This window comes from Camarhynchus parvulus, chromosome 1, assembly GCF_901933205.1.
Source record: "Camarhynchus parvulus chromosome 1, STF_HiC, whole genome shotgun sequence".
NCBI classification, from domain to species: domain Eukaryota; kingdom Metazoa; phylum Chordata; class Aves; order Passeriformes; family Thraupidae; genus Camarhynchus; species Camarhynchus parvulus.
The window spans coordinates 94925528-94951684 of record NC_044571.1 but is presented as its reverse complement, the minus strand read 5'-3'; the positions used below and the strand labels follow the sequence as shown (position 1 = coordinate 94951684).

General features: G+C 41.8%; 1 protein-coding gene across 2 annotated transcripts in view; it reads left to right on the top strand.

The window, feature by feature from the left end:
* COL8A1 (collagen type VIII alpha 1 chain) overlaps positions 1 to 26157 on the top strand; it is an 87296-nt gene that overhangs the window by 57402 nt on the left and 3737 nt on the right. Inside the window, exons 4-5 of one of the 2 annotated variants that reach the window (XM_030959897.1) lie at positions 20239 to 20327; positions 24296 to 24611. In XM_030959897.1, the coding sequence (XP_030815757.1) occupies positions 24299 to 24611 (313 nt within the window). In that variant the 5' untranslated portion in view covers positions 20239 to 20327; positions 24296 to 24298. The remainder of the gene's footprint in view (positions 1 to 20238; positions 20328 to 24295; positions 24612 to 26157) is intronic. The other variant, XM_030959906.1, reaches the window with a different exon arrangement.

Here is a 26157-nt window from a genome sequence, read left to right as displayed (position 1 = left end):
ACACAGTGTCATGGTAGTCACTACCCACCCAAAAGTGGTATTTTAATAATATTTTAAAATTGAAAAACAACAGTTGAAACAAAGAAAGCAAAACTATTCAGAAACGTTACCAGAATGCACAGCTTGACTTCAGACACTTTCTAATCTGATCAGGAAGCAAAAAGAAAAAAAAAATCTGTGCTGAATTCAGAGGCACTGAGTCAGGTGATAAAATTAAACAATTTTATGTGGATTTACTGAGGTTGTATCTCAAAATCCAAAGCAAACCTAAGCAAGTGAAAGTAATGTTTCAGTTTATATAGTCTGATATTTTTTCTGTCTATCCTTTTTCCTGTTGAACTGCCTTTTATGCCTCTCAGTGTATAAACTTCTTGAACATAGGCATCTCCTCCGTCCACAGTTTCCTCCTCATTTTCTCATGCTTTATGTACCTCCATTCAATCCCTGCTTATTGATAGAAAGAATTAGTTTACTGGTCTGCCTTTTCCTGACTTGGGGAGCTGGAAATACTGGAAGATTTTAGTGGAACCTAAACCTCAAATTACTCAAGTATTTATGGAAAGGTTACCTTACATTTCCAGGACCATTTATTTTAAATAGGAGTCAGTTGTTGGACTCCTTCACTCACTCATGAAAACCGAGCTTCAGACTCCTCACAGCAGCTTTGGATGGGAGGAAATTAAAGGAGAATTACAAAAGAAAAATCTTTTCCAAACATAGCAGTATTATTCAATAGCTTAGAAATTTACTTCTCCTGTTGGTGAATGTGGTTTCTTTAACTAATCCAAGCATTATTGTGAATAAACCCAGTGGTTGCTTTTGTCTGTGTTCTGAAGAAAAGGGGCTTGTTTAGGGCTTCAGTAGTGATAATTGACACAAAAAGCTCCAGTACAGAAGAACACATAAAAAGAACAGGATGACCTTGCCTTCATGAATCATTAGAATTGGGGATGTTGTATAGAAACCTCCTGCTTGCTGTTAGTAACCATGATGACAAGTTTATGATCTCAGGCTGTACAGAGCAGAGATCTGAGGAACCTGCTGCTGACTAAATTCTCTGCTTCCGAGCCCCCCTACGCCCCAGACCAACTCACATGAAAAGAACTTGAAGGCAGTAGGCAGCAGATTTTTATTTTGGTAACAGGAAGATTGTGGAAGACTGAAACAATGTGCCTGTCTGATTTGGGAAACAGTTATACCAAACAATAAATGTTCTTATGGGTTTTGCATTATGCATAAATCCTCCTGTTTATATGCTAAAGCATATAATTTATTAACAGCTAGCTCATTAACAGTCACATATAGAGCATACAGATGCCATCATCACTTTGTCAGTGTTTTCCACACATTTTCCATAGTTTTCACATTCAGGGAAAAGTAACACTAAGTGAAAAGTCTTCTTTCAAAAGCTTTGTTAACAAAATGTACCAATGAAATGATTCCTTGTGAACTCAGTTTCTTTTGGAAACACCAATGTATTTTCTATGCAGAAGTCTCTCAGGAAATGGCTCATTTTAAGACAGTCTTCTAGACCCTAAAAAGTTCAGACACAACTCTATTAATGCCTTTGCCTTGTAAAATTCAATGAATGCTACCACAGTGTGAAATGAAATTTGAAATACAGTCAAAATAATTGCCCATCTAATACTAAGAGTTCAGCTAAAACATTTGTTATATAATTCAACCTTATATTTAGTTTCAAAGGAATTTTATGTAGCTGTCTGGTTTATTTAAATAACTGATTAGGCTGTCCTGTTTTAATTGGCAAAGTTATGCAAATAGCCACGAATATTAGAATTCACAGTAGTCTTCCATAGGAACAAGAATGGTTGAGGTCTAAAGGCATCTCTAGAAGTCACCTTGTCCAATCCTCCTATTCAGGCAGGGACACCTAGACTGATTGCCCAGGACCATGTCCAGAAAACTTTTGAATTATTTCCCCATGTGAGACTCCACGACCTCCCTGGCAACCGATGGTTTAGTCATCCTCAGTTTTTAGTCACCCTCAGTTTTTGATGGTTCAGTCACCCTCAGTTTTCTACTCACTCTACTCACTCTCACAATTTCTACTTTATATATCTGAAATCTCCTCTGCACTTGTTCTCTGCAACAGTCTAGCTCCTCATTTACAAGGGTGGATGAATATTGAAGCACAAGGCTGAAATCAGGGATATTTTATTTAAGACGGTGATACAGTTCTTTGCTGAATGTATTTTGGACCATTTAGTCGGCAGTCGCCTGTGTGTTCCTGTGTTAATGGAAGATGGTGTAAATGGAGTCAGATGTGCAGCAGCAAGGATTCGCAACACAGCTTGGGAATGTGAGCTATGCCAGCTGATGGCAAAGCTAAGACTTTGTATAGAATATTTTCTGCTGTTTGGGTGCAAACAGCATATTTCATGCTACTTTGCTTGCATTACAGCCATTTTTAAGCAATCCACAGAATGGAGACTAAGTATTTTGAACGTGCAAAAGGTCTGGTATGTGCTCAGGTCCCCCCTCCTGTGCAGTGTTTGTGAAGCTATCCCTTGATAAATGACAAACTGAAAAGACAAAGAAAAGGCAACAGCTTGTAGCCTCTGCTGACAGTGTAAATAGAAATTTGAGTTTAGCAGACAAAGTTCACAGTTTGCAGTGAAAGGTCAGAAAGATTTCAAGCATTTTTGGTATTTTGTCTCTGCTGTCTGTTCAATATCAAGCAAATAAAAAATCCCTGATAGACAGCTTCCAATTCTGTATACTTGGCTTTCCTGCTCAGGAACACGTAAAGTTCTGTCTTTGGCATTCTGCAATTACTTTAAAACACACCATCCTAACAAAGCTTTAACATGTACTCAGTCCCAACTTTTGATGTGATGTTTGGTAAGCTAAAAGACTTACCTAGCTCACGTAGGCCCAGTGGTCTGCAGTTTTTCTGCTAAAAAATTAGCATGATGAGGAAGAGTTATATAATATGTTAACTCTCAACAGGACATGTTTGTTTTTTCCCAACCATTATACACACTAAAATACATCAAAGACTTTTATGAGAAATCTCCTGCAGTCTGCAGTTGAACCAATTGAGTCTTGGAGGAGTCTGACTTTTTATTATTATATTATAATTTTTGCCTGCAGTGAGTTCATTCCCTCTTCTAGATATTATTAACATCTCTTTTAGGAAAGGTTTAGCTCTGGCCTCAAAAACACTGACAATGACATTTTTATTTCCCAAACTCAATTAAATATATACCAAGTGGAAATTGTTTTCCTGGAGGTATGTAACCTCAGAAATCTAAGGAAGAGTTATATTACTATGTACCTCAGACGTGACTACAACCACTGCTTTTTGTGAAATCACTACTTGCTGTATTCAGGACTGAATAAATGGAAATGAATGTGGAAAATGGAAATGCTGTGGAAATGAGAAAAAAAATCTTCTGTATTAATCTTGTCTTTGGGTGCATCTCTCCTGGACTCAGAATTTTTAAAGATATCTCAGGAGTGTGACTGGGATTAAATAGTAAAAATAGGACAGAGGGTGAGCCAGGTGTTGGCTGAATTTTTTTGCAAAGTGCTTCCTTTTAATCTCCCAAGTAAGCTTTTTCTTTGTGTTCCTAACTTCACAACCTGCAGCATATCTCAGCATGATCATACATGAGGAGATTGTTGTGCACACTCTGAGTGCCAAACACCCAAGCCCACTTTGCGTCTACAGGTGATGAACATGCCTGGTGGGGTTTTCCCTGTTCCTCCCACAGGCATACTTGACAATGTCATGAGAGATCTATTTCCAATCTCAGATGCTCACATACTTTGCACACCTTGTCCTTCAGGCTTGGGCAGAATACCCATTCCAGTCACTGTGCAACTTATTCTTTCATATCCTTCTAGAGACACATATTTTTATACCTTGAAATACAAATTTCTTTACAGTTTTAAAACCTGATGTCCTTTGTACCTGGCTCAGAAGTTTCATTACCCGCATGATTAACAGTGGTTGTGAAGAGCTGAAGATTTAAAGTCTTGCCAGACAGTCCTCTTTTGACTTCCCTCTGCTTTTGATTTCCTCTCCCCTCTCACTTTTTACCTAGATATGGACAATTTTTCTCTGAGATTCAGTAGTGCGGAATGGAGCAGAAAAGATGCCTGAATGTAGGTGTTTCCTCCTCCTACCATGGCCAGATGTGGAATACAAACACCATTTCCCATTGTGATTAAACTCAGCCAGGAATGGATTTGTCCCCTAAATGGAAGTTATAATGCATAGGAACTGCAGACACACTCAAACTTTGTTCTCTTTTCCCCCTAAATCTAGAATGGTTCAGATCAAAGGGCTGATGCTTACCATTTTCTACTCACCAGCAGAAAAATCTGCAGATTTTGCTGTGCTCAGAGCAAAGCACATTCCAACATTATATATTTCCATGACAGCTAGAAAACAAAGCCTTTTGACAAATGAGAGAGAGTCTAAAAAGTTAAACATGGTCTAAAGACAGGAAGGCAGAAATGACTAAAAGGAAAGGTATTTCTTAATGCTTAGTTTATAAAATATTTGCCCTCGCCAACACAAAGAATACAGTGCTTTTAATGAGCTCCCTGTATGTGATCAAAGTACCTGAAAGAAAGGCAGACTCTCCTCATTCAAAGGCACAGGAAAACACCATGTCTTAAAATACGATTTTACCTTTACCAGAAAAAAATATCTTTCATTTATCACAACACTGAAGGCGTTGTAACAGCTGTTCTTCAGCCAACACGGCCTACAGCACCTATATAAAGGACAGTTATGTGAGCATGTTTTTATTATTTTGCTTTTCTTCTTTGAAACACAAGAGGAGCGTTAGACCTGTGTCTGTGCTGATCGGATAACTCACGCCACCTGCAGGGCAGCTTCGTACCGAGACGTGTCTGCTCCCGAGGAGTGCCCATGAAAACCCAATGCAGTTTCCATCCTGATCAAAAATTGCTCCAACAGACATTTGACTTGGCTGTAGCATCTATAAGAAACATTTGATCTTTACATGCTACATCATTTGGCATTCAGTGTGCTTGATTTTATAAATATACTTTATAAATATTTTTAAAACCCCATTTTTATCGTGGTTACAGATAAGTTTACAAAGACATCTAACTCTCTTTTGTTATTGCCACAGATTAGTTATGGTGACTGTATCTGGAGTTAGGAAAATTATACAAGATGGGTTTTAAATGCCAAACCCATTCTGTCTACTAAAGACTGCAGTAGGGAGTCTAATAAACCCCAAAGTTCACAAAGCTGCAATTGCTCATAAGAGCTGATCATCCCTGAACTGCCCTGTGCAGTGTTTGCATTAAGCCAAGATGAATCCCAGAGTGCAGCTTTAGTGCTAAAGAGGAAAATGTCTTGGATTATAGCTGTAAAAATAATACTCTTTCCTTAGGACTAACACTATTGCCTTTACAGAACTGTGCAAGAATCAGCCTTCCCAGTGCTTTCAGAGGTTCATTTCTATCACCCATTTCAGCTCTCTTTTTGCTAATTAGCACTACCTAGTCCTTAAGTCATAACAGGTCACCTCCAAAAGCAGGTCACAAGCTGAGCTGCTGAGCTTGAAGGTGGGGCCACTGATAGTGGTAGGAGTCCTTCCCCCTAGAGCAAAGGGTTAATCCTCTGGGACAGCAGCCCCAGGCTGGCGCTGGGAGAGGGTGGAGGTGGAGGAGCCAGAAACTGCATAGGTGAAGACACAAGGACTGCAGCACTCCTTCCCCACCCATCCAGAGCACTGGAAACAGCCTGTGGCAGGAGACCAGTGCATGCCCAAGACATGGCCTTCCCATGCATTTTACCCAAATCATGCCTTGCTTTGTCTTGTCTTCCTTCAGCAAACCGGGCCTTTTATGGCATGACAAAGACTTACATGATTAAAACAAAAAACTATTCCAGACCATACTACACTGTTTTCTCTTTTTTAATGTACTAATCTGCAGCAGTCAGTGTGAATTTTGGTCAGTGCTTTTTACTCTCTTCACCTCCTACTCCCCGAGACTTCTGCAGTCTCAGTGTATGCCATATTGGAAAGTTGGCAGTAAGGAGGGCTCCCTTCCTATTTGTCAGGAGATAAATTAGCTACAAACATAAAGTACTGGTTCTGTTCAGTCATGATATCCCAATTTTACACATGGACACTACCACTGATGCAGTGGAAGATTCTTTTAAATTACAGTACTCAGAGATGAGCATCAGGGCCTAAACTTTACTCTTCTCTCACAAAGTGTGGAGTTATTGTAAAGTTTCCTTCCAGTAAGACCTTCTTGACAAATGTCTTTTCAGGAAACAACTCTTTTGCATCTCACAGTCTTGAAGAAAACCTGAAGAAATGTGTCTGCTCCTCAAGCAGACTTGTGGTCTCTGTGTCGCTTTATTTGAAGTCAGAGGTTCAGAGACACCTGTAAACAGTCACCTGCAGGGACTGGGAACTGTGGGAAACAATGCAGTACATAAAAGAGCTTACTGCCACACTTAAATTCATTGGAGAAAAGTGTAAGCCAGTATTTCCTTAGTTTTCTTGGGGCAGCATGTTCTCCTAGGACATGGGAACAGTATTTCACAATTATCATTTTCTAACCCACTCCCCTACAGCACAGTAGGAAGAAAGAATATTGGATGAGAATAGTAAACATTCAACATGTGCCTGTTTCACCATTCTGAATCAGAGCACCAGCCCCACATTCAGAGATAACACCTGTGGGAGGCTGTGTTTCATCTGCAGTAAAAAGCATTGGCTTTTCTGCACACTAACATTTCAGCTCATTTACAGTGTGCATCCTTTGGCAGCACACAGCTGAACAAGATCATAGAAATGTATTTTAAAATGTGGTAACATTCAAATTGGCAGGTTTTTTTGAGAAGCATCTGTGTTAAAATGACAATTACACTGTTGCATTTCTTCGCAAGACAATTCAGTTTAGGGTTATTATTTTCAGTCAGTGAGGTATCATCACCAAGAGTGAACAAGGCTGAACTATGAGAAAGTTTAAAGCATCTTAGTAATGAGTTTAGTATATTTGGAAGTCCTGGATCCTCACATGCTTTTTTTGCACTAATTTTCTGTGCTTGGACAAAGATCAAACGCAGTTGTGTAGCCAGCACACAAATATGCATGATCGCTTTGGTGAAATTATAAAAAAGGCTAACATCTAACTTGTCCATGTCATGTTATTTGGCAAAATAATGATGTAATTAAATGGGTTTTAGTACCAAAAACATATGTATACATTTACATTTAAATTTTTTTCCTCTCCAATTTACCAAATAACGCTTTTGTTAGAGAATAAAATTCAGTGAGCTTCACATGTAACTGGTGGAATTCATCACAATGGGAAGAGAAGCTTCAGCACACAGATAATGTAGCAGATTTATAGATCTGATTGCAGCACTGACCCTTGGCCTGCAGAGCTCCCAAGCAGGCCAGTGAGGCGTAGCCTTTTCCACAGTTAGGAAGTGGGTTTGCTGATGGCATCAGCTAACCCATGGTGAAGGATATGAGTAGAACATTTACAGCCTTACTTCCAGCTAAACCAAGAAATCTTTGGAGTATGATATGTTGATTTCATGAGTGTTTAAAGAAAACTTCTGCAGGCAATGGGATCCACATGTATGTTTTCTTGGGAGTTCCTTGTAAAACAATAGTCAAGTCTGAACATAAGTATGTATTTTTAATGTGAAAGGTTTACATTACAGGTTCTTTCCTCATTCTCCTACTGCCTGTAGGCCTGTACACCAACAGAGACATCCAAAATCTGCTTTCATTTAATTAAATGGGATCTTTGTCATCAGTTGAAAAAAAAAATCTGATATATGAAATAATGTCTGTTTTCATTACATTTCCAGCCCAATTTCCAAGACTTTGGGATGGTTTTGAATAGATGAAAAGAATGATAAGAAAAACATTTCCTTAAAAGAAAATAATTAAATGCAAGCAACACTCCCACTTACGTTCCAACTCTTCCATCTTTCGAAAATTTCCTTTTAGCTCAGAGGGGCTAGGCTAGTGAAGCTGTTCATCTGGGGCATCCCATTAAATGTTGTAACTAGCAAGATAAGTTGCAGTAAAATGGACTCAGTAACAATCACTGTTGTCCACTTCAAACCAGACACATTAACCACTCTGATAATTTCTACAGCAGAATACCAATATCAATAAATTAAGCGCATGCCAAATTTGGAACTCAGTGATATTGGTTCTTGTCCTTATAAATGGGAGTTACCTCCACTGTAGTCAAAATGCTTCTATAACTGAGAACAGAATCTGGGCCTGTAGTGGATACCTGTTTATTTAGCTGCACAATAGCTGGCCAGATTTTAGGTATTTTTAAGTTAATACAAACCAGAGTGATTCTAATTCTACTGCCTGAAAATGGTAATGTCATAGATCTAAACTGACATTTTTTCCTTGCCAAAATATTTTGCACTGGCACTTACTGTTGGAAAGACTAATTTTTTTTCTACTGCCAAGAACTGAGTAAAAGTTAGCCAAATTATTCAGTTCTTAATTGAGCAAAATTCTCATTGTAGTTTTGCTTGATTAGGAAAAACAGGCTACAGTCTACTGCATGGATAACTGTCTGGGTACGTACAAGTTGAGATTAATTTTAAAATATTTAACAACTAGCAAATTTTATACAGGTTACAGTTCTCATTGAAATTAATGGGGTTATCTACATATGCCAAACTGCCTGTCTGTACAAGTGACCAGTACTCCAACTCCAACTCCAGTTTCACAAGCTTCTAATGTTGCTAATTGTTACATGGAAGTAATTAATGGAATTACTTGAGAAAAATCTATTCCAGATCATGTAGTGGCCCAAATTACTGAACTCTAGGAAATATACTTTTTACTTTACAAAATAGATATTCACCAGTATAATCAATGCACAGGAATTGGTGGGACACAACTTTCTCAAAGTTACAGTCTCTACTGCATGTAGTTTTCCATCATGCCTGTTCAGATTTCTGCATTTTATCTGTGTCACAGATCCTCCCAAGGAGAATTACTAGACCTTCATAGTCAGGAGGTTTCATAAAGTATTAAACTTCAGCAATCATTTTTTGCCTGAGGCAGACAAGGGAAAACTAGCCAGGAAATTCTTCAACAATATTGTGTTAATAATTTTGCATTTATAAATGAAAAATAAGTAGGTTTGTCTTCTCTTCCATAACAGTTATCACTGGGCTATGAATGCCACAGCAGTGTTGTATGGTCACAAAACACTGATGACTGCAAGTGCAGGAAAACACAAACCTCTCCCCTTCCTCTGGATAACTTGTCATCGCTTAGTCCTCTGAACACAACTTCATTTCAGGTGTCACATTTAATCAAGATGAGAACTTCATTTCAAGCCAAAGACATAACGGCATGTAATCGTTATTACAGTACCCCAAAAAAAGTAAATAATTTTCAATAGACCACTGTTAAGAGACTGATTTGGGGAATAAATATTAAGCACAAGAAAGGATAAAATGAAAGGATAAAACAAGATATAGCTATTAGTCATAGAGAGAAGAGAGAGAAGTAAGAAGGAATTCAGGAAGACAAGAAGCAGGAGTAGAATTTAGCAGCAGTTCTCAAGGGTGATTTATGAGATTTGTACACATATTAGGAGATAATCCAGTCTAGAAGCTGAATAGGCAAAAACCCCAAAGCTGAAAAAAAAATTAAATATGCCAAATTGAGGGGTTTTTGCAATTTCTTAGTGATTTTGATTACTGGTACTGCCTTTTAGGTTGAAAAGGAGGGTGATAATTTATTTCTATAGATACTATTCAAAATTAATCAATTTAAAGGCAATAACATTGTCATGTGCAAGCAGTTTGTACATTCTACCCTCTGTTTCTTAAGAGATGAAAACTCTTTGAAAGTTTGCCTTACTTCCCCTCTCTGCACGTTACTTTCAAAAACCTGTATAGAGAACAGTATCTAATGAAAGAGCAAACATGGATGCCATATACTCCCAGAGATTATAAAATCTTTTTGATTTTTGTCCAGTACAATCACCGCTGGTTTATTATTAAAGCTTAAATCAGTGTCGATGGAAAAAATTGGATTACCTCCCAGTTCCAAGCAGAGAGCTGTTAAATCTCTGGTATCTCAGTTAATTTCTTCACACATTCCCCTCCATTCCAGAACCAGCTCTCCTCCAGATGTTTCTTCCTTTGCCTGCCATGAAGCTGCTGTGCTCTGGGGTCCCCCCAGTGTGAAATAGTTATGTCAGCACAAGCTACTCATATAGATGCAGAAATACCAGCAAAGCTGACTTGGGGTTTTGATTTTTTTATTTGAATTCTCACTGATTGTTTCATTTGTGTGCGTATGCTCAGGTGTGCATGCTTGGGCTGTCCCAGCACTCTCCCAGCACCTTGCCCAGGGCTGCTGGTTTGGCTGCTTTTGAGCTACAAGTACCTTGTCATTTAGTGTTGTTTCAGCAGCAGAGTGCTCCTGCTCTAAACACAGCCCAAATTGCACCCCATATCCAGTGCTGGCACTTGTCTAAGTGTCTCACAAAGCTGCAAACACACCTTTGGAAACACTAGCCTTTGGGTGACTTTACCAATAAACTGTGAGTACAGTCCTCTAAGGAGCTCATTCCTGCAGGATCTAATCAGCCTTACTATTTAATTTATTGAGGAATTTGTGACAATTTTCAGGCAATACTGTTCAAACCAAAGAAAAAACCCTCCCACTCCAATCCTGTGCGCTATAATTATATACTCCAGAATATCTCTTTCATTAGCATAGTTACCACAAAGCAGATCAGAAGTATTTCTGTCAAGAACACATGATTTCTGTTAACATTTGAAAATCTGAGCATGTTTCTTGACTAAATGCAAAATTAACTTGGAATTAATGTAGGTGCCCCATCTCAGAGTCAAACAAAACACACAAATGAAAATATTTTTAAGCATTGCTGATAGCCATCCTGCTGGTATGAAACACAACCCCATTTTGCTTGCTAGAGAAATACCAGCCTAGTGGATTTATTTTTAAATTTGATTGAGCCACAGCCTGTAGGTAGCCATAAACCTTTGGTTCTGATGTTCAGCAATGAGAATCTGGTGGACAAAGTTTAGAAAGAAGGATATGGCATAATTTAAGTGCATTGCTTTTGTGGAATTAGTCATTGTTGATCTAACTGCATCATCCTGGGAATATCTAGCACATGCCTTAACTACACCATTGCACAGATACAAGAATAATTTTTACAAATACTTAACCGCTTTTAAAAAGTCTAGATTTTAAACAAAAAAAAAGGAGGATGAGGCAGGGAGCGAAAGCCTTAGCTGATCAACAGTACAGATATAGAACCTTTCAGATCCTAATCCATGAGGGGATGTTTGCATCTGGCTCCATAATGGAGTTCACATGCCTGAATTAGATGCCGGCACTCTGTGCATGTGTGTAAGTGGAGTTAAGTGCCTTGGAGGGGGATTCACAAAAGCCACTGTTTGGGGAGTTGCCTAAGCCAGCCAAATAGTGAAGGCTGAAGATTGCAGTTGATCCTAAATTCTAGCTCTCTCCAGGGTTTTAAGTGCCTTCTGGTGAATGAAGTACACAGGCACAAGTCCCTCCACTCTCAGCTCATAGCTCACCATCCTCTTTAGAAAGCAGGTGCCAAATTTTTCTTTCAAACTCCAAGCAACCATCAGCAGCTCCAGCACAGTCTTACTTGGGCTGAGGAACATTGGTCTAATTCTCCCTTTAGCAAAAAGTGCTTCTGAGGTTTGCATTCCCTCCCTCCTGGGCATGCCTGAGCCAGCAGGCTACAGGCATCAGCTCCCAAGAGGTGGGTAAGATTTGGCACAGGTCACAGCAGACCCAAGAAACCATAAGGAGGAGGGAAACCAATGAGAGACTTTGTCTGAAAACCTGGTAAGTGTCCACAGGTAAACGGAGCCTTAAGTCCACACCCAGCACTAATAAAGGCTTGTGCACTGGGACCAAGGTGCCTTTGAGGAGGATTTCAGTGGTCTAACAGTTCAGGCGTCAGCGTCTCAGGCCCTGATAAGGGGCTTGGATTTCAGTTGTGGATTGAAGTGCTTTAATTTCCTCCACCAATCCTACATTCTCCTGTGCTTCCAGCCCCAGCTCTACCTTGTAGCGCTGCAGGAAGCTGAAGAAAGGCTGGTGTTCACCCTTGACCCAGTTGAGCAGCTTGGTAGCTGCAAGTTTGTCAGTCTGTCCCTTCATCCTGGCTGCAGCACAGATGAAATGCACGTGCTGGCTCCCAGTGCAGATATTTTATAACTATTAGTCCCCAGAGCTGAGCACTGACCAGCTTTCCAGACTGTGCATTTGCTGGTCTCAGTCATCATGGGTCCAAATGGCTGCACTGAACATTTCAGATTGTTCTCCCTGAGTAGAGTTGAGAGACTTGAGTGACTGATAGTATTTGCTCCTCAGGGCTTGACTTTGCTTTCTTTTGGCCTCATTTGGGTTGCTCCAAGGTGACAGATGTGGTAATTTCAAGTCCTTTAAACCATAGCACATTGGATTGCATGTAGGAAATTAATTCCATCCCCTGTCATTTTTGGAGTTCAAATGACTGTATATTTTCATGGATCCAGGATAAGTGTGTGTGAGTGGAATGGGGAGGGTCTTTTTGTGTGTGTGTGTGTGTGTGTGTGTGTGTGTGTGTGTGTGCGTGTGTGTGCTTCAGAAGGTTTTTTTTCTTTTCTGTGCTTTTGAGAGGCATGGCAAACTCTTGCTGTAAGTGTTCACTGAATCAAACCTTCAGGGAATATTTCACAACTCAGGCTGAAAAACTTTTTGGTTGTGTCCTGCTACCCTTATTTCTGCACTCACAGAGTGGGAAGTGGATGGTACCTGTGTAGGCCTGTAAATGTAACGCTAACAAATAACAGTGACTTCAAGCTTTTTCTCTCTGCCCCTACACTGATGTGTACTTTTGTGCTGAAGCAGACTTGAGTAAGATCTATTTCTTACCTGCTACACAAGAGGAAAAGACAGAAGGTCTTTAGAAACAGATTTGTTCCTGCATGACACAGTGATGTGTGTGTGCAGTTCAGCCATGACGGTAGCGTAGAGGAGTTTTCAGTGATTTTCAGCCGTGTTTTTTACACAAGTGCCAGATGATGAAGGGACCTACATTGGTAGATCTACTGCCACCATCTAGCAACTTCTACCTTTATGTCTGCCCACAGGTGTGACTCAGAGCACAGAGGGTCTTTCATGAAAATTACAAGCCCGGTTTTGAAACAATTTTAACCAAGTGAGTGTTCAGTTGAAGTTATTGTCATCTTAGTCTTTATCAAGAAAAGTAGCATAAAAATAAAATAATTTATCCATTTAGGAAATATGTTTGTGAGCTAAGACCTGCTTGAATTTTGTGTGTGGAGTGTCAGGTCATGATTAGCACATCCTAACAAATATGATGATACCTGCAATATTTGACAATAAAATAGTAAAATAATTACTGCTAAATAATTTTAAAGCATGCTCCTGATTTCACTCTTGCTGGAGTAGTCTAGTATGTTTAACCTTCTAAGGCAAGACTATTCCACTGTTTGAGCAAAGGTACGAAAAGCATGCAAAGGGCAGGAATTTTTTTAATTGAAAATAACCTTCCAAAAAAATTGTCTGAGAGGAAGTTTTTTCAAGAAAAATATTTTACAGACATTTGTTACTGTTTTCATATCTCCCTTGGACTGGCACTTTGGGTTTCTGGGAAGTGGCAGAGTTAGAGCACAGCAAATAAAAATAAGGGAGAGAGGAGCTGCTCTTTTTCTTGACAGGCTCATCAAAGCACAGTGAACAGAAATATTGTAAAATGGTAACAATTTGTCTCTAAAATAAAGCCTCTTGCTTTATGAAAAAGCATGAGGGAAAGAGCCAAGCAAACACATTTTGTATGCCATCAAAGTGAGAAAAGGAACAGAAATGCTGTGCCAGTTTCAGACAGAGGCAATCAAGCAAATTTTCTGGCAAGAAGGCAGTGTATAAGGCCACAGGATTGCAACAGGAGTCACAGAGAACAATAAATTATTTCAAATTAAGATCAGACCAAGTACTTCAGGAGTCCCACACAGATTTCTTGCTTTGTAGAGCAAGAACTCACTGGACTGTTAAAGTAACCACTGCTCGGATTGCAAAGGCTGGAGTATGATCACTACAAAGTGGCGCAGGAAATAAAATTTACTTATAACCAAAAGACTACAACCAAAAAACCTGTGCACCCAGAATTAGGCTCTCTTTCTTAATGAGATTTAATGGTCTTGATTCCTTGATAGGGGTTAAGGGCTCCCTGTAGTGTAGATCACTGTAAAGCATTTAAATTTAATCGGTATGCACACAGTGCTAAAAAGAGCTAGAAAGTTCTACACCTTAGAGAGGGTCCTGCCTCATCCTGACAATAAACAGGCTAAAACTTACCCCTTTCCAAAGAGCCATCCCTCCTGCCAGCTCCAGGCACCCTAGACCTGCCAGGAGCCCTCACTTCCCAAACTGTCCCACAGCAGACCAGTGGCCAGACCAGGCGTTAGCAGAGACAGACACCTGCCTTTCCAAAGCTGTGGCTGTGTTCTGTCCACCTATGACAGAGCAGCCTTTGCATCCCCAAAATGAAGACATGGTGACAGTCCCCATGGCATGGCAGGATGTCACACCACACAGGGTGTCATGAGTGGCTTACAGGCCATGCAGGGCAGGTCAGACCTCAAGCAGCACTAGCAACTGAAACAGTACTTGCTACAGCCTCGGGATCAAGAGAAGCCCAAAAGCAGCTTCTGGCCACTTTTTCCTTGTGTCCTTAGTTTGGCACCAAGTGTACCTCAGGCTGAGAAGTCCAGCCTACACAAGTATTACAATTGCAGACAGCTGTACCGCTTTACATAACACTTAAACTAATGAGAAGACAGATTATCTTCCCTGCAACACTTGCAACAATTAGTCCCTGTCATCACCAAGAGCATTTCTATAGTCAGGATTTTTCTTTCTACTGCCATCTTTTGGGAAGTGTTTAAGAAAAAGACATACTTCAGCACCTCTTTGTGTCTTGCAGGTGTCAATAAAGGGAATTTGTGCATGCACATCTAAGTTTTCCTAAACGTGTTGAGATCTACTAATTCATAGAATGCTCCTTCTCCAAGCAATCCATCAGACACAAGACATAAAATCCTAAACCATGCCATATTAGAATAAAATACATATAGACAAAGTTAAGACTCAGTGCACCTTCACAAAGCTGACAAAATATTTTTCTGCTTTTAGTACAGTAATTCAGTTAATCAAATGAGGAACTAAGAGTTCTCTAACCAGTAAAACTGGTAGATATCCTTCAAAATAGCATTCTGGCACTTATGCATATTTGGCCAAAGATCCAGGGTATGCCTGAGTTGGTTAATTTTTGCGGAAAGAGACAGTCTGCTTCCCTCACTTCTGCCTACTCCCACACATCTGAGGAGATGGAGCATTCCACTGACTAACAAGTTTAACAGTGAACTGTGTGGATTATTCACTTGTCATTTAGAGCCAATTGGTAGCCTGTGGCTTGTTCTCAAAGCTGTAGCTGGCTAACCCAAGAGGTAGTGAAATGGAAACTCTTTACACTTCTACCAGTGAGTACAATTCATAGCAGCACTGCTAGAGGCACCGCTTTAGATTAAAACAGTAAAACGTTGTGATGCACTCTGCAAACTATTGTACCTTAATAACACACAAATAATTGTATCATGAAAATTTGGGAGACTTCTACTGCAGGGAGCCAGCACAACCTATCCGCACAACCTATCCCCAGGCAGAGCAAGGCCAAGAATGATGAGTGACAGCTGAGAAGGGAGGTTTCCAAAGCAAGCCTGCAGTTCCCTATTCACACTGAGATGGAACCAGTAATCACCATAGTTCATTATCAGCACCTCAAGGTTCAGCCTACTGATCACACACTTCTGAAGTGCATGACCAGTTTGCCTACTGATCACACACCAGTCTGAAGTGCATCACCAGTTTTTTGTCTTTGCATTATTTTGGGGTTAGTGGACTGGCAGTAGATGTGAAGCGTTCTCACCAAAACAAAACCCAAATCAACAACACCCTTAGGAAACGGTTGGTTGACTATACAAGTGCTTCCATGAGAACCAACCTCCTTTCCAGTGTGTTGTGCATGGCAAACCCATTGTATCTGATAAAGAGAATTCCTTGGACAGCGTCAGTGGCTGCGGCCTGCGGGAAGCTCCTTCTGCAGTGCTCAGTAGCACCAGCCCTGCAGAGAAGGAGCCCTCAGCACAGTTCCCACGTCGAACAAACAGCTGTGCTCAGACACGTTGGCGGCCAGGCTGAGGCTCTGTGCCAGCAGCACGATTCCGTGCCGATAAGCGGGGAGGTGGCTCTGTACTTTGATCACTTTGTGTGTTCCACGTTACTGGGTCTGGCTTTGTGCGCCAATCGCTGCTGATTGCTAAACAGGGACTGAGTGGCAGTCATTTAAGTGTCTCCATCAAATCTGCCTGCCACCAAGACTTCAGGCAAATTGCCCAGAAGAGAGCATTAGGCAGAGGATTTGAGTGCATGCCGTATGGCAGAGAACAGGAAAACATATTCAAAGGCAAGTATTTGCTAAATCCTACCTATAATTAATTCTAATCCCATAATTAAAGTCGCATGCTTTTCTGCAAACATTCCCCCATGTCGGACCTTCCTCCCCAGCCCGAGGTCAGGCACCAATTCGTGCAAATGAGTACATGCCACCAGGAAAGAGAGCTGCATCCCTGGGGACTGTGGTCACCCAGCCCGTGGTGCCCAACTTACTGATCCTTGTCATGGCTCCCTGCCATCTGACTCAAAGTAGCTTTCAGGCATTTTCCAGCAAACAGCATCTGGGCCAGACCCTCAAAAACATGCAAGAGACGAGCCTGCCTGGAAATGAATCACCAGTGCCAAGCATCTTAATATCATCATAAATTGTGAGCTTCGTGTTTGTAGTGAGCCAGCAGAGCCCTGTGCATGGGAGTTGGGGTTGTGATGATGTGAAACTTATAATGCCCAGATTTGCAGAGAAATGAGGAGATGCCTACCTGAGCCCACATAGGGTAGGCTTACAGCCCACTGGGCATGAGGAGGAGACTAGACGCAAGATAATTATGTCTGCATGGACTAAAAATGTCCTTCTCATTGTAGCTGCTTCCACTGGCACGGTGTGTTTTCACACATAGGCACACATGAATACCTGCACACAAGCAACAGATACAGGCCCACATGCAGATACTCTCTCTTTGGAAGTAAGAAACTGGGGAAGCCCAATGGTGCCATTTTCATACAGAAGGCTGGGTAATCATCCAGAGTGAGCACACACATGAATGTGTTTGCAGACAAACTGGAGCAGAGGTGAATGCTTTGTTTTTGGAAATGCATTTATAAATGGATAAACAGAGACCTCCCCAGGCATTGCAAGAAAAGATCATATCATTACCAGTGAGGCCAAAGATAGCTTATGGATGACCATTGGTTTTTAAGATGAAGCCATTTATTTAGATGTTATCACTTCTCTACAAAAGAAGTTCTAGGCCCCTTTTTCAATTAAAAAAAAATAGAAACAAGCATCTGCCACGTGTTGAATATTCCCCATTAGCAGCAGGTTTATGCATGCATGCGTTTTAAAATGTTTATTATGACAATACTTGTTATGACTGCCTTAGATTTAGTAAATACCACATGATAATCAGACACAGTTGTTAGACCTTGAGCAAAATATGATTTAATTTATTTTTAACATACTGAGCAATAGCTATTTCTTGGTAATCTAAACTGAACACAGACACTTGAGACTATGTTTCCTTGGAGGAGACAGTGAAAAGGAGAGAGGGGAAAAAAATAAACCTGATCTCTGTGGGAGTGTTTCTCAAGAAGCAAAAAGGCAAGATTACATTTACCATAAATCCTGCTTTTCTCCCTACTGAATGCACAAGCCCTTATAGACACTTCAGCAAGGTAAATTCTTCATCTACTAAAGAAACAGGTATTGCCTTCAGTGAAGCTTTAGGCACTGTTACAAGCAAAATGGTGCAGGATCCCAAACCTTCTGGGGCTTAGATCAACTGTCTCATGCCAGTGGCATGGCTGGGTCTTTGCCCAGGGCCTGCGCTCCCCTGTACTGTCCTCTTGCTCTTCACTGCTGAAAATAAGATTAAATCAGTGCAGCTAGTGTTAATTTGGGTTACAAAACAGGTTAGCTTTCAGAGGAAATCCATCTCAAGGTATATTTGGTTCCTTCACTCCCTGCTTTTATGTGGAATATGACTGAATTTTCAAAAAAAGAAACCCCCTACACTGGTGTTTAATTAGTTTGCTGGCAAACTGGAAAACATCTGTCCAAATGATATAAAGACTCATTTGGCACAGAATGACAGAAGTGTGGCAATGTGTGCATTAAATGGTGCTTGAGCACATACAAAATTATTTGGCGTGTAGAAGGTTTTGTTTTTTCCTGTACCTGAAAACACAAGTTTCCACTAAAATTCAGTCTCTGTACAGTACAGGCTACCCTCAGATCTCTTCAGAAAGTACTACTGACTGACAGGTTAGTCTTCAAATGATCCAGAGATGAATTTAATGAAATCCAGAAATGATCCAGAGTTAATGATTCAGAGATGAAGTTAAGCTGTGATGAAGTTTTGTAATAGTGTCTTTGAAAACTGTGGACAACAATGTGCTGGGAAATTCACCGCTCAAGTCGGTTACACTTTGCAGCACCAGTGCTGAGAACAACAAGCAACATTTGCTTGATTCTTGTATCTGAAAATGCCCCACCCTTGAAGTCACAATAGCTATTCACTATAGAATAGATATAGAAATGGCTTAGTTTGGATAGAAATAGCTTAGTTTGCTACAGGAACTAAAGCCTATATTGCTGCTCTTCTAATTTTGTGAAGAGAATTCTTCCTAAAAAGGTAGCTAGCTAACAGAACTGGTTTACAAATGCCAACACCTCCCTCCCCAATTTATCACCCCAGTGCTTAATCCAATGCTTTTCATGTGGTGGAGACCTTAAGAAAGACATGTATTTGGTGGGGGGCGGGGTGGGGGGTCCACATGTTTGCAAGCACAAATCAATCAGTAGTTTAAGGGATCTGTATTGTAGAAAGCAGGGACAGGATAGGTACTTGTTCCAAAAGTAGTACTAAAAATGAAAACAGAAAAGAAAAAAAAAGTTCTATCACTTTGTGAGGACTTCAGTTCTCTCTTATAAGCCCTTCTGTGACATTTTTTGAGCTGCCATGTACCTCTGTGTATAAACTGGGTGGGGCCTGCCAGTGGAAACCCCCCAGAGAGCAGCTGTGCACCTCACCCACCAGCTCTCTGCAATGCAGCGGGGCTGCTCCTTATGCACCTCAACACTCTGTTTGCCATTTCCATTGCATTATACTGCTCTTGGATGTCTCTGTATGACAGACACTTCAGTGAGGTGTATAATGCTCCTGTGGGATTGGATACACTATTGTAGATACTTGCTAATAGGTTCTGTTGTCAAGGTCACTCCAGAAATCACTCTAACCACTTCTGATCTCAACAAAAACATGCTGGAGAATGTAGCTTTTTATCATCAATTGTTTTTAGCAGCACTCTTCTGTGAACAAAATCTCCAGAGTCACTAGGATTTTTATTTTGCAGCACTCATTTTCCTTGTGGAAACCAGAGGACTAGCAAGGCCATCCCCCCAGTGCAGTGGGGAACTAGTCTCTGCAGCTTCAGGGAGCCCCTCTAGAAGGGACCGCAGCGAAAAGATTTCAAGTCATTGAGATCCACTCATGCCTTATGCCTGTTTGGGAAATAGAGCAATTCAAAAGCAAGAGCTGGTAAATTAAGCCCATGGGGGTAGTCCCTGGATGAGTATCTTAGAAGTTCTCAGACAACCCAACCTTGGTTGCAGAGTGATGACTTTCCTGTAAGAACCAATAAATCAAGGTCTAGTTTCCACTCTTTGCAAGACCACCTATGATTTCAAGTCCCAAGTGGATGGGCATCACTCTTTCCATACATTCTTTACATAATTATGCTAAAACAGCCATTATTTCTTCACACCAATTTAAGAATTATGACTGCTGGTGCATTTTGTTTTGTCTCCTATTTCTGCTGACAAACTCAAAATAGCCAGAGAAAGGTCCTTTATATTTTCTCAGGAGAACAGCTCTACTAAAGAGATTATTGAGAAATGTTCTCACTCAAGCTTTGCCTGTAAAAATGTGTTTTTTCAAGGATTCTCTCTCACCCACAGAACCAACCAGATGCCTTCACACACAAGCAACTGAACACTGTGGTTTAGGATAATGTTCCTTCACCCTCAAGTGTCTTGTCCCACCCTAGGTAATGCAAAATGTTTGTTGTGGCTTAATATGAATGTCTGGTGCAAAATGACATGTCACATTGTGGGAAAGCTCAGTGGCTCCTCTCCTCCATCTTCCTTCCAACATCCAAAGTTACAGTAAAACTTTGCTTTCTCCAAGCCCTTGGCTTCTCTAAAGGTGTACTCATGCACTTATTAACCTGCCACAAATACATAGACACATTCCTATTGCATTCTGACAAAAACCCTGGAAAATCCCAATCCAAAGTGAAATTATTGCTCCACCAACAGTCACCTTGGAAAGCATGTCAGATTGCATTACGTGAATGCGTTTGAGGGTGATCCCTAAATTGCTGGGATTTGGGTGAAGGGGGTGGGAAGTCTTACACTTTGGCTGCTTCTTCAAAACAGGTTTTTCTCCTTCTCACTCTCCTTGATTTCTGTCACCGCCAGGAAAACATCTCCTTTTACTGTTCAGAAGCTCTGGAGGACCTTTTCAACATTTAGAATCTATAGGCTTCTTTTGAAAACCAAGAACAAGATTTTCAGTAGCTTTTAGGCATTTAAAGATGCCCATAGTGAATGGGTTTCCTAGTGAGGTCTTCAAACTAGAGAAACAAACTGCAAGGCAGAAAAAACACACCTTCAGCTTCTCTCAGTGCATAAATAACTTTTTAGAGAAGTTGAATAAGATGAGAGGCAATGAGCAGAAACTCTGAAAGACTATCCCCGGCATCTGTCATGCTTCTGAGCAGGCTTTCCCTGTAGTGATGGTATCTGACAGCAATAATCCAGCGGCAGCACATACGACACTACCACATCTCTCATCAAGACTAATTTTGTCTGATCCCTTCTTCCTTTAGAAGCAGGGGGAGACGAGCTGGACAGACAGTACCAAACACAGGCTGTGTCTCCAGCACCTGCAGCAGACCCCAAGCCCCAGACAGCTCACGAGGCCACAGGGGAGGCTCTGACCTCCTCCCACAAAGATGTCAGCCAAATCCCATCTAGCCCAAGGTTGTTCAGTAAATAAACTCCCATCTTCCACCTCAGCTAGTCACAGGCACCAGCCCAAGCCAAAATCAATAGATGAGAAGCAATCTGTCATTTCCAGGCCACGCTGGTTGGGTTATGGATGAGTCAAAAAACACTACAGGAAACACAGATGTGGTGAGATCATCTCCTTCTCTGGAGCCTTCCTATCTCCACAAGTCTTGCCTAATCTCCCTCAAAATTTCCATGTGCATACACAAAACCATCTCGTGTACCTTGTGGTCATGCGTGTTCCAGTGCAGGTGCATTGAGTGATGCTTGGCAGGGCCAGGCCAGCCTGGCACAAGCAACAGGAGCCCGAATTCACCTGAGCAGCAGGCAGGCTGGTGTCTCCTGTAGGAAAGTTTTTTCAGTTATTTCAAATGCCTCCCACTCGCACACAAAGTCCATGTTTTGTAATAAAAACAAGGATAAAATGTCATCCAAAGGAATTTTACCTATTTCCCCTTCTACTTATTCCACTGAAGTTATCTTTTTTAACTCTCCCAAAACTGGCCACCAGAACAACAAAGTAGCCAAGATGCTAAATTAATAACCTCATTCTTCAAAATTCACCTTGCCCTTCATACTAACAGGTTTCAAAGCCAGTCCCATATAATCCAGTATCTTGTAATTTTTTAAAAGGTTTCACTGAGTTTCTCCCTTCATACAGGTAATGTTTTTCCTTTGAGAGAGAGGCAGAGAATAGTGCAAATTTTCCAGTAACTGAGATTTTCCCTGCAAACTTAGGTAGGCATTACCCTATTCAGCTACAGAGAGGCAAAGGTGTTGCAATTAATCCTGTACAGAAAGGAGCAGGAAGGCCAAGAAAGACTAGGGGGATATATTCCTGCCTCCCCTATTCCCCTCCACCTCCCCCCCCAAAAAAAACCCCAAAAGGTTGCTTAGGGTCCATGTGCCCAGATGAAGCTGCAGTGGGTTAGTTCAGTCAACCCACCCCAGCCAAGCCACAATAACTGATCATGCACAGGCTGTCCTCCCACTCTGAAGCTCACTACTGAGCTTTAAGCAGAAATATCACATCCCAAGGCCCTAATCCTTTAGCTCATAGCAGCACAGCCAGCCGTGGGCTAAAAGCCACATTAAACTCACTGGAGGAGAAGCATTTGCTGAAATGCTTTGCTGAACAAGGATGAGCAACTGTGCTTGGGCTTTAGCTACCCTTACAAACTCCTGTACATCTTGGCTCTGGTTTTCTTTGCCACATGGCAGCTGGTTAGTCCAAGAAATCCTGGGAGGGAAAGTGACTGTAGAAACTCAGCTGTGCAACATATGCTCCATCTAGTGTTTATTCGTAGTATTTCATTTTCTTAAAAGGTTTGGTTTGCTGTTAACACATATTTCCATCTTTTCTGTAGTTCGTATGTCTATAGGTGATCATTGCTGAAAATAACCTGCTTATTTCAACTACACCATTTTGATCTAGCCTCCACTTACACCTTCAGTAATGATTATACACCGATTTCCATTTAGAGATAAAATCTCATAGAGCAAAATGAAGGGAAGATGTTTTAAAAGGGCAGCAAGGGTTTCCCCAGGTGCTTTGCTAACACGAAGTGAATGGAAAATGACAAACAGGAGTAAAACATAAAACCTGGAGGGCACACAGGGGAAAGTTTCTCCCCATAAATTATACTTCCCAGACATGAGGGCACAGTGCTGAGCCCCTTTGCCATAGAGTGAGGTACTTTTTTGTCTTCTATGTCAAGCCAGGCTGCTGGGGAAAGACAGAAAAATAAGCAGGTGACACAAAGCCCTTGCTGCCTCTTCAGGCTACCCTCATCACAACAGAACACAGCAGCTGCTGGGACCAAGTCCTGACAAGTAATTTGGCAAAGCTCTGGAGCACAAATGACCTGGAAATGCACCCAGGTTGGGCGCAAGGCATTTTTGCAGGGTAGAAAAAAGGAAAAGTGGCAACAGCCATTAGGTTTGGCAACTGACTTGTGTATTTTGAAAGGGCAGGACTTGCATGCCAGATTTGGCTGTGGGCCAAAATACTCCAACACACAGTCTCTTTTTACTGCATGCTGTCCCCTAATTTACATTACTTGAGGGAGTTCCTGGTTCCTAATTTGCTGTTCAGCTGATGGTAGTGCCCTTAACTGCAAAAAGAAAAGCCAGCAACAGGTGGGGTAAGAAGTCCCAAGCTAACATTTTGATAAAGAAGAAAGAAAGCCCAACCCCATTCTGTTGGGTTAGCAGGACTGGTGAGGTGCTGGGATGGGCTGCCTTGCAATGGGCCAGGATCTGCAGTGGGGAAGACCTTCAGAAAATAGTTGAACATTCCCAGAGGAGGGCTTGGGTTGGCTGATCCTACCTGGAGTGGTGGCAGCCTAAGCAGGCCCACTCCTTCTGGGAGGAGGCCAAGAGGATCCCAGCCCAGCTAAGAGGAAAGCTGGCAAGGAGCTGTGATAGAAACAGACCACACTTGGACACTGCAGCCACAGGGTACAATCCCAGGCACAGATTTAAGCTCAGAAACAGAGCTTTCATTGCTGTGGAAAGCAGAAGGGGAACCAACAATACAGCTTCTTGGGCAGAACACATTTAGGAGATCCCCACATCCCCTGCCTGCTCTTCCCATGTGCCAGAGCTTGCAGCAGAGCTCCCCAAAGCTCAGGTGAGAAGGCAGCAAGCTGGGAGCAGGCCCCTGTGTGGAGTAACCACAGAGGGCTCCTCTGGGGCGGCATAAAACTAAATACATAGAAGGGCATTTGCTGTATTAGCAGTGCTTGAGTAGACCCTCCAATAAATCAGATACAGGCCTGCTGCAGGATATTCTCCAGGGCAGCACACAAACCAGGGCCACTTTGCAGAGATTTAGGTCCAGTTTGCTGCAGAAAATGAGAACAGCTTGCCCTAATGAGGAAAACATTTGCCCTAATGATGAAAAAACATCTTCCAACTGTGTGTTTTGTGGTGCTTTTCACAGGTGATGGTCATGCTGCTCTTCCCCATGCAGCTGCTGGTAGTGGCTGTCACTGTTTACCTAGAGCTGGTGAGGTCTGCTCAAGGTGGTGCCTACTATGGGATCAAGCAGCTGCCACCTCAGGTGCCCCAGTACCAACCTCTTGGACAACAAGTACCTCACATGTCGCTGGGCAAAGAAGGCATCCCAATGCAGCACCTGGGCAAGGAGGTACCCCGCATGCCCTATGGGAAGGAGTACCCCCATCTGCCCCAGTACAGGAAGGAGGTCCCACAGATGCCCATGCTCAGCAAGGATATGGCTCCCAAGAAAGAGAAAGGTAGGTCAGCATGTCCCTCTCCACTCCTGCATGGTCCCATCTGGCGTGCCATGGGGAAATTGAACATTGGAGCAGGCTGCTGCTGCAGGCTGGGCACAGCACCCTTGTGCCCAAAAGGCTGGCCAGGCTCATACCTGGCCACAGGTGGACAAAACAGGTTCATGGGAACTGTGGGCAGCTCAGGGTCACCAGCACAAGATCACAGTCATATTCTGGGCTGAAGCACAGCCTCTGAGCAGCCCTAGCTGCAGTGAGCCTCCAGCATACAGGTTTTTTCAGGTGCTGTTCAACTCTAGGAAAAGCCTTGCTGTCCCACCTGTTTGTAGGAGACCCTCTGACGGGGTTTCAAATGATGCTCAGAGTCCTGTCTGGATCTGCTCCCACTCTCACTGGAACAAGCAGACATATGAACTAAGAGCCCCAAGGTTTAAATTTATGGGAACATCACTGTTTTGTCTGACTTTGTCCAGACCCTGTGATTTTGAGGTTTGCGGAAAAAAACATACAATTTCTCTACAGACTCTGGAGTCCTCTTTCTGTAGGTTATTTACAGGTGTAACAGAGGCATTGAAAGTACAGAGGATTCATGAACAGGTCTGCACATACAAGCACTTTCTCTATTCAGTAAAGGAAGTTTGGACAGTATTAATTATTTAAGAAAACAAAAAAAAGTCCAAAATACAAAGGGTGACCAGGAACACCCAGTGTTATAAAACCCTTGTGAGGACCACCAGCATCTGTGCAAGTGCAGACAAACTGGGTAACTTTGCCTTACTGAGGCCCCAGCTAACCACAGCCTCCACTGACTTCAGAGGGAAATGGAAGATTTCAGGGCCTATTTTTGGGGTGTCTGAACAAGAACCATTGGCTGTCATAAAATCAACCTACCTCATGAGCAAAGATTTTTGATGCGCATGAAACACAACATGTGCAGAGAGGGAAGGTTTCTGCCTCCCATAAAGCAGAGGTCTGCCCTCAAACCTCATCTCCTGTCCTTCCCCAAATCTCTCACTTCTTTACACATTTTAGAGCCAGAAAGAGTTTCAATTCACGCAAAAAGCAGCAGCTTGAAAAGCAACCAACCCCAGCAGCAACTTCCCCACCCTGACCTGCAGCGATAAGTGGTGACATACACAAAAATGTGGGTTTCAACAATAAAAACCTCTTGCAAAGTGTTTAGAAGAGCCATAACTAGACATGGCTATACCAAAAGAGCAATACTGATTAAGGCTGCAGGTATCCAGTAATGCTCTAATGGGAACCAAAGCCTTGGGGAAAATACAGACATACCTTATGTATAAACTTCTTACTAATACAATCTTATTTAATAGATCTTGCTTATTTTTGCCCCTTCAGAAAAAGCACTTTTATGCCAGGATTCCTCCCACAGCATGAGAGTGCTGAGTGTCCTGCAAAAACTCTTAAAGGTATATTGATCTACCGCAATGCGGAACAAAATGCAGATTTTGCTGTTCAAGATTGTATAGGTAGAAAACACCACCAAAGCACAAATGGCTTTTACATATGATGCACAGTAATTACTTTG